Source organism: Penicillium crustosum (genome assembly GCF_028827405.1).
Source record: "Penicillium crustosum strain IBT 35664 chromosome Unknown utg000003l_segment0_segment0, whole genome shotgun sequence".
Classification (NCBI taxonomy): Eukaryota; Fungi; Ascomycota; class Eurotiomycetes; order Eurotiales; family Aspergillaceae; genus Penicillium; species Penicillium crustosum.
Window position 1 is genome coordinate 4,050,889 of NW_026623124.1, and position 15,718 is coordinate 4,066,606.

At 46.5% G+C, this 15,718-nt stretch overlaps 4 protein-coding genes across 4 annotated transcripts; 2 read left to right on the top strand and 2 right to left on the bottom strand.

Annotated features, from left to right (window-relative positions):
* Positions 1–4,671: 4,671 nt before the first annotated feature.
* znfA (putative C2H2 finger domain protein) lies at positions 4,672–6,793 on the top strand (the record flags this gene model as incomplete). Its single annotated transcript, XM_056876344.1, has 3 exons — positions 4,672–5,000; positions 5,099–6,223; positions 6,277–6,793. 3 exons carry the CDS (start codon positions 4,672–4,674, stop codon positions 6,791–6,793), a joined length of 1,971 nt encoding a protein of 656 aa, XP_056728532.1.
* A 1,101-nt stretch (positions 6,794–7,894) lies between these two features.
* N7487_008615 (putative acyl-CoA thioester hydrolase) lies at positions 7,895–9,520 on the bottom strand (the record flags this gene model as incomplete). The annotated part of the gene is made up of 5 exons (XM_056876345.1): positions 7,895–8,445; positions 8,511–8,692; positions 8,746–9,042; positions 9,098–9,162; positions 9,227–9,520. 5 exons carry the CDS (start codon positions 9,518–9,520, stop codon positions 7,895–7,897), a joined length of 1,389 nt encoding a protein of 462 aa, XP_056728533.1.
* Positions 9,521–10,501: 981 nt separating this feature from the next.
* N7487_008616 (uncharacterized protein) lies at positions 10,502–11,945 on the top strand (the record flags this gene model as incomplete). Its single annotated transcript, XM_056876346.1, has 5 exons — positions 10,502–10,616; positions 10,672–10,723; positions 10,795–11,533; positions 11,650–11,845; positions 11,899–11,945. The coding sequence occupies 5 exons, from the start codon at positions 10,502–10,504 to the stop codon at positions 11,943–11,945; spliced, it is 1,149 nt and encodes a 382-aa protein (XP_056728534.1).
* A 932-nt stretch (positions 11,946–12,877) lies between these two features.
* On the bottom strand, positions 12,878–14,362 carry N7487_008617 (pepsin-like aspartic protease; the record flags this gene model as incomplete). The annotated part of the gene is made up of 1 exon (XM_056876347.1): positions 12,878–14,362. One exon carries the CDS (start codon positions 14,360–14,362, stop codon positions 12,878–12,880), a length of 1,485 nt encoding a protein of 494 aa, XP_056728535.1.
* Positions 14,363–15,718: the final 1,356 nt, after the last annotated feature.

A 15,718-nucleotide genomic window follows, 5' to 3' on the forward strand; every position in this document is an offset into this window, starting at 1 on the left:
GGCAGTAGAAAGGTGGGTTTTTGATGGCGACAGAGAAAACACAGAATTCAGAAGCTCAGCCCCAGTGCCAGTTTGATAACTTGACTCTTTTTTCCCTCTTAGATCCCAAAGGCGGAGGTTGAGCCTCGGCGTTACCAAACTCAAAAAGTCTGATAGGGCAAGGGTATGACAAAGCAGGTGACCTTAGTGCCTCAGGCAAACGCATATATCCTTGAAACTATTTCGGACTTGGGTGTATTCGTGGTTATTAAGGGGAAATTGAATTGTCGGTTGGTTTGAGCTCCGTTCATTAACGCACAGATATTCACATATCGATAATTACAGCTGTAAGGAAGGCTGGATTTGTACACAACATGGCACTTTGGAGGTCACCGTATGAGGATCTCCCCACTCTGGGGTTGGTGCCTACTACATAAGTACATAAGTATGTAATGTATGAAGATCTTTTTCTATTCTAGGTACTCTATAGAGTCTTTGTTATAGCTTGAGTGCACGTGCAAAGTCATAAAAAGCAATTGCACTAGCCTCTTCTCAAAAGTGAGACGCGACATTTACGACCAAATATCTCGACCATGTGCCCCACCTGTTCTACATAATTGTAGATGTAATGTGTGGTTGCAACAGTACAGAAGTATAGAGTTTCTTTGTTGTAGTCTTATATGCATTCCGTGCATGGATAAAAATGATTCGTAGATAATAGAGAAGTCTACCCGAGACAACGTGTACAACAGAGGGCGATTTACATCCAACAAAGGTCAAACAACCAACCTCGTTAGCTAGTGATCTGATTTGCTACCCAAACTGCAAGGGGCTACTCACGGGGCAACCAGAAAAAAGGAAGCTAGATTTAGGCTTAGTTAGGCTTACCGCGGGGAACTTGGACCTGGCCTGATCAGGAATGGAGTAATAAACGGGACCGAAGGCCCTATACGGTCTCACTACTCCGTACGGAGTATAAAGGAGGCTAGCTCGTCCTGTGTCGCATTAATTAGAGGTGTGACACGCGCTTCTAGGCTGCAGCCTTCTAAGGCTTAAGGCTGGCTGCGCCTCAGGACTCAGGAGGTACAATATGCAGCAAAGCACCCGACCTCTTCTAGGGCTTGAGTTTTTGCTGACAGCCTGGGCAAAGACTGGATTTTCCCAGCCGAAGCCAGCCGAGCTAGTACAAAATCCGTAAAACCCCTCTTTGCTGACGCCTCTTGTTAACTCAGTGTCTTTGCTGCCTGTCACTGTGGTAATCATTACCCGAAGAAAAATGCGGACACACACACCTCAATGGAGGTGTGTAGCTTACCTAGTCAGCCATCACCCACCGCAATCTAATTATTTCCTAAATGGGTTAAGGGCGCCTGGAACATTAACTGGCTTGATGGCGACGATCGATGATAAATACACACATAATGGGCCCGGGGGAAACTTTATTAGGCCTTTGTATCCGCTACACTGTACTCCGTACGGAGTACATAGACGGAGTACAGAGGATGAATCAAGGACCAGAGGTAAACCCCCCAGCGCCAAGAGGTTCACTGCCACACAGCAATTACAAAATCCTGATGAGCTACCTAGTGCAGCAATCCTGACATTTGAGAGAAGAAAATCATTACTCTGTACAGACCAAGATGCTCTGATCGGAAGCTCTGATCATCATATGTGTGATAGGGCTCCAGGGTAATACATCCAACGTACTCCGTACTCCATAGAGTTCACCCACCTCCTTGGGATGAAACCCCATTATATTACATCGATATACGGGTACTAACGCGGACTAGAACCTGAAATGTATAGAGTAATACTAGCCTAACATGTAGGATTGCGCGGTATGGTACCCAATTTAGCGATATTTCCTAAAGAAGAAAATTAAAAACCAATGAAAATGAAAATGAAAATGAGAATTTCATTCTCGAAGCTGATGTGGAGCATTAATCCGATTACTCAGCCCTGTTCCCTGCAGCCCTAGAGGGTTTGTTCCAACGTTCTTTATTTATCTTCTTCCCATTCTTTGCTAACGACCAGGTCATTTTGTGTAATTTTTTTTTTAAAAAAAAGATCCCGTTCAACATGTCTTACACTACCTAGAATGTTTGATCACACCACAAGAGAGTTCACACCCCCCTGCGCGCAAATGACAGGCGGACCGGCAGTGTGGCAGTGCATGCAATGCTAGGCGCTAAGTGGAGCGCACTAGTAAATCAGTGGGTCAGTGTCCAACGACTCAGCATTGTCCTCTTCTTTATGTGGAGGCAAAAGAATGTTCTCTAATCCGTAATGAATGTAGGGCCCGAATCCTCCGAACGCAACACAAGATCTGTCTATACTTGTACCATAGCAGATGTATTGTACTATGTACTTCGTACTTCGTATACGTATCTGCGTGTTCAGGATTCAGCATTCAAGAATATCAACAGGGGGGGGCTTGTCGCATGTGCCCCTTGTCCGGGAGATATTAAGCCTAAATGCCAAGATCTCCAAGAGTTCCAAGAGTTCCAAGCCCCCCTCCCGGTGTATATTATCACTGGTTGCAGAGATGCACAAGACCATGCCAATCTATACTTCATTCTTCCAAGGACTTTGCGGGATGTACGGTGTACCCCTCTCTGGTCAAGTCCCAGTTCTAGAATACCATAAACCATGGTTCCTCGAACGTGTTTCTTCTGCCATTGTTTGGGCCGATTTTGCCTTACCGAAAAAAGGTCCCTATTCGTCGGCAGCTTTCACCTTATGCTAGTGGCAAAAAAAAAAATTGATGAAATTTTTTTTTTTTGCATGCGACTTAGTACTAGAATGAGGAACAACATTTTATACACACTAATGGTGTGGAAAACCCCATCTGGGTAGCATTTGCGAGGCGTCCAATATGCGAAGACCCCCCCACCTGTGAGGTTGACCGCACGGTCGTTCTGCAATGTTCTGGTTGGCTTCCATGATCCCGTCAAATAATGTGAAGACTCCATATGGGGTAGAGGGCGTCACATAGATCAGCGGAACTCTAGAACTCTAGAACTCTAGAACCCTGGGCCAGTCCAGTCTCATTCCCCGTAGTACTCCGTACTGGGGTCCAGATGTCTTTTTTTTTCTGGAAGCTATATCATGTACCTAGGTTATCCAAACGTGGTCGAAAACTAGTACAATAAATAGTCCAATAGTACAATCCATAGTGTATCGAACCAATATATCAAATTACCGAAATCTTTTAACGCTAAGCCTTGTGCCCTAAAGAACTTGTCATTCCAACGTGGCTTTCCACGCGAACTAGAAAATCCAAACTAAATTTTTGATTTATTTAATTTTATTCATATTTAATTTCAAGGAGGACTTAATGTTTTAATGTTTAATTAGATGAATATTTCATTTCATTTTATTTTATCCCTGATGTTTTTTCCCTTTCCCTGTAACTGGTATGTAACAGACATGACCCATATACGAACAATACCTGTATCAACAATACATATACCCTTTCCACGTCACCCTCAAAGCCTTTAACCCCGAGACCTCTGGTATGTTTCCAATTTCCTCTTTTTTCTTTTTTTTTTCTTTTTTGCCTCTTTGCTTTTGATTAGTTGAACTTCATTTTTCTCTGAGGATGAGATCACCTAAATTGCCCCCTCTCTTCGCCTGAATTGGATCCAATCGCTTGCACCGCCCGAATTCCTACCCGATACCCCCGATCTGGGCACATTTCAATTCTTACCTTTTCCTTTTTGATTCGCCTTCTATTTGATCAGCTCCAGCTCCAGCTCCAGCTTCAGCCCTCTCAGCCTTTCTGTTTTGCCTTACACACTTTTTTTGAAAAAAAACCCGGGCTTCAGCTAGTGGTGGGGTACCCCATTTGCATAGAGTGTGAGTGTGTATTTACTTTGTACTCAAATTCTCTGGGGTTTAATTGCACCTTTCTAACATTATTAGTTCTAATTTCTTTTCCTACTTTTTCTTTCTATTTTTTCCATTAAGAATGTGTGCATCTCCTTGAGTTGCAGGGTGGCCAATTTCTATGGGACACAGACCCGGCTCTCCGTGTATCACTTACGGGAAAACGTTTCATCTTATGAGGCGAATCGCCGAACAAGGGTCCCGAGGTAGGCCTTCTTCAGCCCTATTTTCTCCCCTACCCCAGTCTTTTATGATCATGTCCAAGCCCACTTTCAAATGATCTGACTCTCAATCTAGACTCACAAGACTTACACACTGCATGAAGTCTTCTTATTAACCATTCTCGCTCTATAACTATTTTCCCTCTCTTGGAAGTAGGCAGAAGCTGGACCTTCTGACAAACTCCTCATCGGAGCGTGTGAGCCTGGTTAACAGTCCGCTTAACAATCGGAGCTGGTTTCACAACCGACGTTTGCACTCAACTGGATTGGGTTATTGCTGGGATATTGAGATATCGATTTGACCTGCTTGCTCCGATTTACATCAAGCTCGACCTATTCTTCAGTTCAACTAGATTTCTTTCTGGTCTCAACTTGAGTTCATGTGGATGCGCACCGGTCTCTGATTTCGATCCTGGCTTTATGTTCTGGTTCTAGAATGGACTTTCGATATACTCAGTCGCCGAGCTCCCATGATTTCAGAGAACACACACGCCGTTCTTCCGAAAGATCCCAATACGCTATGCCCGAGCTGGCAGTATCATCTCACGGCCCGTTACCTATAGCTTCACGAACTAGAACTACTATGATCTCTGCTCCTCCACCACTTCCACCGCCGCCCAGAATTCCCGATTTGGAGATGGGCCATGACGCCGCTTGGCAACACGCAAATTTACAAACCCCGACTACTGCTCTGCCACCAATCCACCCGGACTCAAGTTTGTTTGGAGGTCATCGACGGCTGCAAACCGCCTCACAGGGTGATCCAATGCAGATAGACGATTTAGAGGGGAGGCAGGGCGGAGTTCCCGTCTCGCGAAGCCCTGAAACCCAGATCCAGATCCAGCCACCTCGGCCAGCTACAGACGGATTTCCAAATTCCATGTCAATTATCCCGAATCCGACGGGTCCAATGTAAGCATACTTGATGCGCCAGGACTGCGAGCAACTCTCGGCTTTCGCAGTACCCGCGCCCCCCTATATCATGTTATCCCCGCTAACACAGTTGATAGCCTGAGTGGCGAGCGCGAATTTTCACTACGGAGTGTCAAAGACTCATCAAATGCCTACGATCAACACCTATTATCTAAAATTGGGAAGCCCCAAATAGCAAAACCTCCGTCACCAGGGGGATCTATCAGTCTCGGAACCGACAACCGAAATTCGCTCTCTGCACTCACTGTTCCCTCACGAAGCCCAAGCAATCTACCATCACCCGGGCCTTCGGAAGGGTCCACATTGGACGTGAAATGGCACAACAGCTCTCAGTCCGGGGGCGTTTCTCCCAGGACCAAGGTCAACTGGAAAGAGTACGTCGGACGCCGAAGTCCAAGCGTGGAGAGCAATGCACCATCATCGGCACTGGATTACGACCAAGGATCTTTGCTGGATGCGGGCCGCCGCCGATATCGTGGAGCAACACCCCAGCGAGAAGATAGCATCAGTCTACCGAGTCGATCGAACCGTGGAAGCTATGACCAGGGCGTGTTTTCAGATATCGAGGGAGAGTTTTCGACTGACGAGCCAGCACCCCCGCGGCAATTCATTCTTCGAGAGCCCACTCCACCATATCCGGACTCTAGACAGGGCATGAAACGAAGGGCATCCTCCCCTCCGCGTGAGCCGATGAGCGATGATAGACATACATTGCACGTTGCTACGAGTAACGGAGACTTGTCTCAACGAAGACTGAGTGGTAATCCGTTTACTAACACACTATCGGTCAACCCCAACTACCCCACGAGTCAACGAACCCTCTCAGCCGCCTCATCCTTGAGCATCCGGACCTCGGGCTCGTATTCGTCTACGCTGTCTATTGGAGGTAGTAGTATGACCAGCCTTTCTCCATACGACCGGCCATCTCCAGGGGGTTTGTCACCAAGCTCCGATCTCGATACTTTCCACGAAAAATCTATTCTCAACCCTAGCTCTCCTGCGGCGGTATCTCAGGTTACTCTTTCAAGACTTCCAGGGCCTGCGTCTTTAGAACCGCCTGCGACAGACGCCACTGGAAAGATGTCTGTGCCGACTGCCATTATGAATGTACCAAAGCCAGCCGCGCCAAAGATCGGCGGACTTTTCATCTGCGATTGTTGTCCAAAGAAACCCAAGAAATTCGACAACCCAGATGGCCTACGGTAAGTTTACACGGTGATGTCTTCATTATATGAGCCATACTAATTCAAAATAGTGCACACGAGATGGAGAAACAGTACGCATGCGCCTACTGCAACCACCGCTTCAAGAACAAAAACGAAGCCGAGCGCCACCAAAACTCCCTCCACCTCCGACGCCATTCATGGTCATGTGCCGCACTTATGAGTTTCCAATCAGCATTCCACCCCTCAGGCGCACAGTCCTGCCAGACAAATGCTGGAGCTACCCACGACACGTGCGGTTACTGCGGAGAGGAATTCCCAAATTTCCCCCAGGCAGACTGGGATCGACGATTCGATCATTTGACCACCGTGCACAAATTCGGCGAGTGCAATAATGCGAAGAAATTCTTCCGCGCAGATCACTTCCGACAGCATCTGAAGCATAGCCATGCTGGCACTAGTGGAAAGTGGACTAATATCTTGGAAAACGCTTGCATGAAAGAAGAGCAGCCGCCGGAGCCTCGCGAGCCGAGGGGGCCTAAAGATAAAGCTGCTGGTCCCCAAAGCGGGGGGGTCGTTGACGTCGAATGCCATCTCGGAAGTTCTTAGCGAGCAATGACAATCAACAAGTCGTGTCTCCCTTGATCGGGGATTTGCTCTACCTTGTGGTGTCAGGCTACAAGACGGCTCCCCGCAAGCGGCTCTGTGCTGTTAATTGCATTCCTCGCTAGTTCATACTCCGGGCGTTGGATGATAGTCCATCCTTGTGGCAGCAATTTTTCTCTTCTCTTTTGGACAATCGAAACTCTATACCCATTCGCATTTACCGATGATTCTGAAAAATAGAATCTTGAATCTAAACCACATACCCTGTTATAAAAAGACAGCACCACCTCAGCACCACACACCAATGATCGCACTCTCACCACACACCTGGGAAATTCTTCATCTCTTACAAAAACACCAAAAACAAAAAAACCCCATTCATACTAGAAAAGGCAAAGTGAAAAACAAGACACTCACCAAAAAGCCATCTAAGGCACAAAAAAAGCCTGAAAATCACGACCTGAAACGAATATTTTTTTGAAATTTCCCTTTTCCACGGAAGGAGAAGGTGGCGGGGACAAAGGGAGTTATATAGTCAGGACTGGGATATTTTTTTTCAGTTGAATCAAAACCTCTGTGTATACCCTTGCATTGCAATGGCCTGGGAGGATTCCTCATATCATTCTCATCTCATTTTTACATGGAGTCGGTTTCATGGTTGGTTCTTCGACTGGGTGGACTGGAATACTGGAATACTGGATGGAATATTTGCGTTCGGTTTGTCTATTCTGGGTTCTTTTTGTTCGGATATACTCTTATATATATTCCCCGCCCGTTTTATACATACTTTTTGTTGGATGGAACATGTGAGGCGAATGGAGGGCGTTGTATATAGATTCTTTTCTTTTTGCATAGTAGCCTTTCTCAAAACATATGGCTTTTATGCCTCTTTAGTTTATTTTGATGCAATTTCTAGCTTCTGGTAGATTTCTCAGCATTTAACGCTATTTTGATACACATGTACATAGTGAATAGGCAATATTCAACCAAAAGCCAAAACAAAGGTAGAAATATTCAAAACGCGAGACGATCTACATAAATCTAATAAGAAAATGCCTGGCCAAACCAAGAAATCAAAAAAAAAACCTCCCAACCGAATTCCATCTACTCAGTAACACTATCCTTAATACTCCGCAATGCACTCATCTTATGCATGGGATCAATAGCAGCAGCATTCTGCGCCCGACGACGCGCATCAGCCCAAAGCATAAACTCACCATAGCCCTTCGGCATAACTTGCACATCCTTCTCAACAAGGAAAGTATAGTTAAACATACCCGTGGACTTCTTCGTACCATGCTCGACATCCCGAACCTTGGAGTCAACACGCACCTGCACCTTAGTGTACTTGGTACTATCACCCTCGCGCTCCTCGGGTTCCGTGTACGCAACTGTGGCGCGCAGGTACAGCACGCTGCCTACGGGGACAGGGTTCTCGAAGGTGCTGGGATCGAGGGCGACGAAGTTAGGTCGGGCGTGTGCGAAGGATGCGGCGCAGCAGAAGGCGAGCTCGAAGGTTTGTTTTAGGAGGAAACCACCGAAGATCATGAAATTGTGGCGGTTGCGGTATTGGGGTTGCATGATCATGGCGGATTTCAGTACTGTGTCGCTCATGAAAGCTTGGTTTGCGGGGCGGATAGCTGGGTTTTGGGGATCTGCGGGCAGGTTAATATTCTTGCATTTGAGTGAGGTAATTAGGACAAGGTTTTGTGGTACTCACTCAGGTAGGACATCTCCTTTGTCCACATTGAGTGGATCAGGTTGCTCTCTTCGGCGTCTGGTGCCTTCTCCAAGAGACTGCGTGTGCGAAGGGCCTTCTTGGCCTTGTAATTCGCTTCGCCCTTTTGGAAGAGGCGCTTTTCCTCCTCAGTCTCGACGATGAGAGGAGCCACGGGGACGGGTCTATTGTCTGATGTTAGTTTGTGTGTATTGCTTGATAAAGAGGAGGAACATACGTCTTGGTAATCGGATCCAGTGAGACCATAGTGAAAGCACAAGTGATCAGGACATCTTCAGGCTTGGCCTCCTGTCCTTCCGGGCGGGCCTTGGTGACCTGAAGGGAGATTTCCATACTTGATCGACCTGTCGCGTAGGTACATTGACCGCTGAGCTCGAGGTCGCAAATTTCCATGAGCGGGTTCTCAATGGTGATCCGGTCACAGGCCGCAGTGACAGTGGATACACCGTCACCTGTGTGACGGTAGGCAACGATGCCGGCTAGGGCATCCAGGTCCATCAGAAGAGAGCCCAATCTAATTGGAATGATCAGTCAAATGCTCCTTTGATGGTTAGGTAGCAAAGACATACCTAATATGCCCGGAGGCGTTGAGATAAGAATCCAAGAGCCATTTGTCTTGGGCCAAAGGCAAAATCTACCAACCAGTCAATACAAACATGCGGATTTCCACCTTACCAAATGCCAAAAAGAATACGTACAGCACTGTAATAGCTATCCGACATCTTCTTCGGCGAGACATCGGGCTTAACGCTCTGCCCAGCCTTGTCCTGCGACCCGGCCTTCTGCGCCTCGCGAGTCTGTGTCAAAGCATCAATCCATGGCGTCTTGACGCGCATGGGCATCCACGTGGGCCGGGATCCTGCCTGAGATGACGTGGAGTGGAAGTCCTGGGTGTTGATACAGGATGGCTGGGCTGCGACTGCAGCTCGCGCGGGTAGCGCAGCCAGAGATTTTGAGCGAGCAAGCGCTGATCTTCTACTGAGGCCAAACATTGTGATGTCGAAGAAAGGAGAACCAAAAATGGGATAGAAATGTAGCTATTCCGGTAGATTGGACTCGGTACTCAACAAAATGACGATGTCCCGAGGATCCGATGTATACAGTAGCCTATAGCGATCAAAAGAGATTTAATTACTCAGTGGCTTGGCAGAAAGTGACCGCCCTGGTCATTAGACTTTCTAAGTCAATTTGCTGGCAATTTCACTTGATTTACTGGGTTTAATTGAATCAAAGGTGATCCTGAGTGCTGAGTATTCTGGTAAAAGATACTAAAATCTATATATTATGCTATTTTAGCGAGAATTCATCAGTCTATAAGTTAAGTCTCTTATGGTCACTGCAACTTGCCGTATGGCCTAACCGATAAGGTTCGTCCCCGGGGATTCTCGGCCCGGATACGAAAAACGATGTCATCGCTTCCGATAGGGGCCGCCGAGGGTATTGATATTGCTCTGTAGATGTGGTTTGCAGCTGGGGGCGACCTCCCAAGCAATGTGTAGCGTACAGGTGCCTGAGATTGGAGAGTCATAACCCGATAACTCGATCCTAGTGTCATTAAATCGAGCTGTAGGCTAAAACCAACTCCCAGTTGCCATACATGTCTGCAAGAATACGACGAATCACCCTTGGCAGTCTTACAACTTTGGACGAAAGTAGCTCTTTGTCATATTGGAGAGGCATTCCCAAGGTTAAAGTTGATAATGAATCTCAACTGAAAGCAACAAGTTGAAATATGAAGGGAAGATCGAAACTCATGATTTGTACCTTGGGAGTTCATTTAAGCTTAACCAAGCTCCGGGTGTTTTCCGATGGCCAAACAACGTCAAAATGAAGTCATTGATAAAATATTCCAAGGTTGACTTATAACACTGAATTCAAAGCTTGGAAGCAAATAGCTGTTTTGTTTTTGCATCTATTTGAATTGATATATTGACTTGAAGACCCTGGAATAAAAACAAACATCTACCTGCAATATGAGCGACCCAACAAACCCACATATCAAAGAGCGCACCACACCTCAATGGGGTCTCTACCAGAGAGAGAACTTCTGGAAACAGAACGAAGGAACAACACCACTCTTCAATACGGGTATAAAGTCTTCACTATGATCCCACCGAAGTTACATAAACTCTAACTTCTACAGATCCTCGAAAAATGGAAGAAAGAGCCAAAGAAAAGCTGAGCGAGGGCGGCTGGTACATGCTACCTCCCCATCCGAGACCAGCAATATCCCAAGACACAAAACCACTAACAAAACCACTACCAGGTACTACGCCTCCTCAAACGCAGGAATGTCAAACACCCACCTCGCAAACCGACAAGCCTTCTACCGCCACCGACTAATCCCAAACCAACTAATCGACACCAACAACCGCTCAACAACAACAACGATCTTCGACCACAAAGTCTCCGCCCCAATCGGCTTCGCTCCAATCGGAATAAACAAAATCTACCATCCAACCGGCGAAGCCGCCGTCTCAAAAGTCGCCAACGAGCTCAACCTCCCCTACTGCCTCTCCACAGCAGGCAGCACATCAATTGAAAAAGTAGCCGCCGCAAACGGACCTTCAGGAACACGATTCTTCCAACTGTACATGCCACACGACGACGAGCTAACCGTCTCACTTCTAACACGGGCCTGGGAAAACGGCTTCGATGCACTGATTCTCACGACGGATACATGGCAGCTCGGATGGCGACATGACGATGTTGCGTCATCGAACTATGCATTCTACCGCGGCTTCGGTGCTGATTTGGGTCTTACGGACCCTGTTTTCCGGAAGAGATGTGTTGCGGACGGGATCGATCCTGATGTTGATATTGTTGCTGCTTCGACTAAGTGGATTGATTCTGTTTGGCATGGACGTGCTTGGTCGTGGGAGAAGATCCCTTGGTTGATGGAGACTTGGAGGGGGATTAGTGGGGGACGACCGTTTGTTATTAAGGGGATTCAGTCTGTTGGTGATGTGAGGAGGTGTGTTGGGCTTGGGGTTGAGGGGATTGTTGTGAGTAATCATGCTGGGAGACAGGTTGATGGTGCTGTTGCTAGTCTTGATGCGCTTGAGAGGATCGTTGAGGCTGTTGGGGAGAGGATTTATATTATGTTTGATTCTGGGATTAGGGGGCGAGTGATATTGTTAAGGCGTTGGCACTTGGGGCAAGGTTTGTGTTTATTGGACGGCTTTGGATTTGGGGGTTGAGTATTCAGGGTGAGGATGGGGTTCGACATGTTATGAAGTCGTTGTTGGCGGATTTGGATATTTTGATGGGCGTTGCTGGGTTCAATGGGGTTGAGGATTTCAATCGGGATATTCTTGGTGAGTTTTGTTTCTGCTGGGATGTGAAGATGGACGCTGACTTTGAGACGCAGAGTCGGATCCGAAGAATTATACGCTCATACCACAGAAGACTTTGTGAATGGAAAACATTCTGGGGTGTATGCTGCTTTTGATTTCCTCCATAACATCCTCTTGCTTACAGGGACAGCTTGTTACCCTAGTCCAGACATATGACTCAACGCTACGCGTCTTCGACTGTAAATACAATCAGTGACTGCCTAGGTGACTAGCTACACAATGAAAAGGATGTGGTTAAACAACCCCAATGTATTCCGTGGGACTTGTCAAGTGACTATAGTGCCCAAATGTTTAGCCACTTGTCAAAGGACACACACGAGAAAGCCCCGTTTGAGTTGGATGCTGAGATGCATGGGCCTCAACAATGTTGATATCTCATGCATAGGCATCGCGGTGCTACAGGGGCCTCGGCCTACACTGTCTCAACGGGTTATCGCAAGAGGGGTGGGGAGAGGAAGAAGAGAAGAGAAAGAGAAGAGGAAGAAAGATGGGAAGGGTCCTTTTATACCCTTAACAATACGTACCTTCCTAAAATGGGCACCTTCCCACTCCATACAGCTTGTCATACGGAAATGTGTGCAATTATTATATATGATTATATATGATTAGAATTGAAAGCTTCTATTATGGGATTTTGGCCATTTGCCAATGATATTCTAGACTTTTGGCTATCTGAATGAAAATAATAGCAAGTCATGTCCAGTTTAAATGAAGGATACATGTCAGATGTTCAATACGAAACGAGTGATATATGCAGCTGAAAAAAAAAAGCCGAATAGACAAGGTGCCTTCAACGTATGTTAGTATGAGTGGGTAATCGTATGTGAACCCGGGTGTATTAACAGAAACGAAATAATGTGCGTGTACAATAATCGACAATATGCACGGAAAGGACGTGGGTAATAAGTGAGTGTACAGTAATACAAAGAGCAGAAATATGATTGCCGCCAAATCAAAAAATGCCAAGAAGTGAAAGATGGGCTAAAATGCAGTTTAAATAGCAAATGCGCCAAGCATGACCGTGAGCATAGACCAGCTAATGCCGCGGATGAGGTGGGATGCGGAGCTGTCGGAGATTGTGGCCATTGTTGAGGAGGTCGATGATGATGTGGGGTCAGCAGCAGACGCGGCAGTGCCAGTGACTGGCGGTGCAGTGAATGTCCCATTGCCCTGGGACGTGGATGAAGAGGAAGAGGTGGAAGATGAGTTTGAGTTTGAGGCCGAGGCCGAGGCAAGCGCTCCAAACCCGATCTTTCCATTGTCGAAATCGAACACGGTGTATACATTCTTCAAAAAGACATCGCCGACAAGCCAGTTTGCACCGTTGGATGCATAGCCGACAATGGTTGAAATGCAGTAAGCCGAACCGTCCGACTCGGCGTTTCCAACATAATCCTTAGGTGAGACGTTGTATTTAACACCAGAGAACTCGAACTCTATGGTAGCAGTCGAGTTGCATGGAATCAAATAGTTGTTCGGGTTGGAAGGCTGTTGGGATGAATGAGGGACGAGAGAAAACAAGGTTTTGGCATCCGCGGGAGGGATCAGGAGGTAGGTGGTTCCGGTGTCGATGGTAGCAGATTTTCCAGTGAAGTTGCAACCTTGTCCATTCACATAGACATCATCCACGGGAATGCTCCAAATTTTCTCATTGGTGGCAGTGTAGGAGATAGTACCGTCGAATTTGGTTGTATCTACACCACCAAAGTTGATTTCCCCATCCTTATTATTGTCTGCTGAGCGAGAGAGACTGAACCCAACCAAGTTTGACTTGATGAGCTTTTTCTCAGCAACAAGATCCATGAAAGATGGCAAATTCCACCCTTCTGTACGCGATCGACCCAAGCCAAGAATCCCGTCGAATGGGTAACTCTGAAAAGTTTCCGAGGCATTGTTGGCTAGACCGAAAGTTTGCGAGACTTCGAGCCCTGCAATTGAGAGGACGTCTTTGCCCATCTTTCCAGAAACCTTGCCGCTGCCATAAAAGAGGCTGAACGTCGAATCGTCGGTGGTATAGCTCGTTGATGCTGACTGGTCGAACTTGTGATGGCGTGTGCAGACAGGCTCAGTGCATTTCGAGTCGAAGACCCAGGTATTGGGTGCTCCAGTGTCGATTGCCATCCACATTTCTTGCTTTTGAGAACCTACTTGAACGGGCGAGAAGTATGAATAGTCTGTTCCGTCCTGGTTCAATGGTGCACTGTTTGCCAATGATGGCTTATGGGATTCGACAATCTTATAGCCATCGTCGCGGCGAACGGGCATTTTTTTCAAATCAAGGGTCCATGGTTTGTCGGCTGTGTTGGATGCGTCGGTACTGTCGGTGCTTTCATCGGATTTCACTTCAATCAAGTTCCATGGGACAAAGCGACGTTCGACTGTAGTTTCCGTGGAAAGTTTCATCCGCAATTCCCATGGATAGAAGGCGTGCACGCCTGAGATGCCGACAATGAAGACCAAACATGATGAGAGATGCATGGTCCCTGGGGGAGTTTAGGCCGAAAGTGTAGAAGCCTGCATTTGATGCCGGATTCAATTGGAGGTCTCTCTATTCAATATAACCGTCGCTGTATGAGGAATTGGGGCTCGAGATGTTGAAGGATTGAATTCAGTGATAGATTGAAATTAAAGAGAAGAACCAAAAAAAAAGCAGACAGGAAATTAAATAACGAATCGTAGAAGGTGAGGAGGTTGGAGAAACTTGAAATGTGACCATGAGAAGATGTGAGGGGGGGAGTGGCGGACATGGGTCTCCACCGTTGAAAAACCCCCTGAGAAGTTGGCAAGAACACCAGTTGGCTCTAAACTGGAACTGGCTTAGTTCCCCCACGCCAGGGACTATCCTCCACCTGTCTAACGCTCATTCTAGAACTGATCGGCTGGTCAAATGAAGCTAGTGGAGTCCAAGCTTAATATTCTTCTATAGGAACTTGGGTTATGAGATATCTTGAATCTTAATTATTTGGTTATTTTTATACCAACTATTGATTATGATTGCCTAGGAAATCCGGGGTGTGAACATATTAATTGTCAAAAGTAACGTTGAAGCTAAGTAGTGAAATAGTTAAACAGCTAAACATCGAGGTCTTTCATGGGAACACCCAAAGACGAAAATAGAACGTGAAAGAAGGAAGTGAAACCCCCGACAGAATGCGACTGTACTTTGTTACCCATTAGGCGTACAATAGTTACAAGGAGCACGGAGTACGGAGCATATGGTCTAGACTCGTAGGATTACGCCTCCACTTGGGTCGAGAACATTTGATCCCGACAACCCTAACAGGGGCCACTTTTATTTTTTGGCAAATACTTGTACTTACTGAGAGCCACTGCGAGCCAAACTATTCAAATTCATTCAAACTTCAATGGCCAGTAACTTGAATGTTGTACGCATTTTATGTATTTCGAGCGGATCCAATTGATCGCAAAGGATAACAGTGGCAAACCAAAAACGGATCTATCATGTAGATCATCGACCAGCTGTGGAGACTGATAAACTCGAACACATCCAGGAGTTTCCATGGCTACATCACAAAACTGTACGGATATCGGGGCGAATGGTGGATCTGTATTTTTAACTGGACAATCCATATATCACAAACCAAGCTATCTAAAAAACAACACTTCGTATACCACTGAATATCTAATTCGAAGTGCAGATGTACACACCTTGCAAGTCTCACAAGGTCTTGCGCTGGTGTTACAAGAGACTGTGTTGGACGGGGATAATATTCAAAACAAAAGACCACTATAATAGCCACACCGTGCGACAGATATTAGTACCTCGGTATATATCAACATTTGGATATTGGCGATTATATACTCCGTGCATCT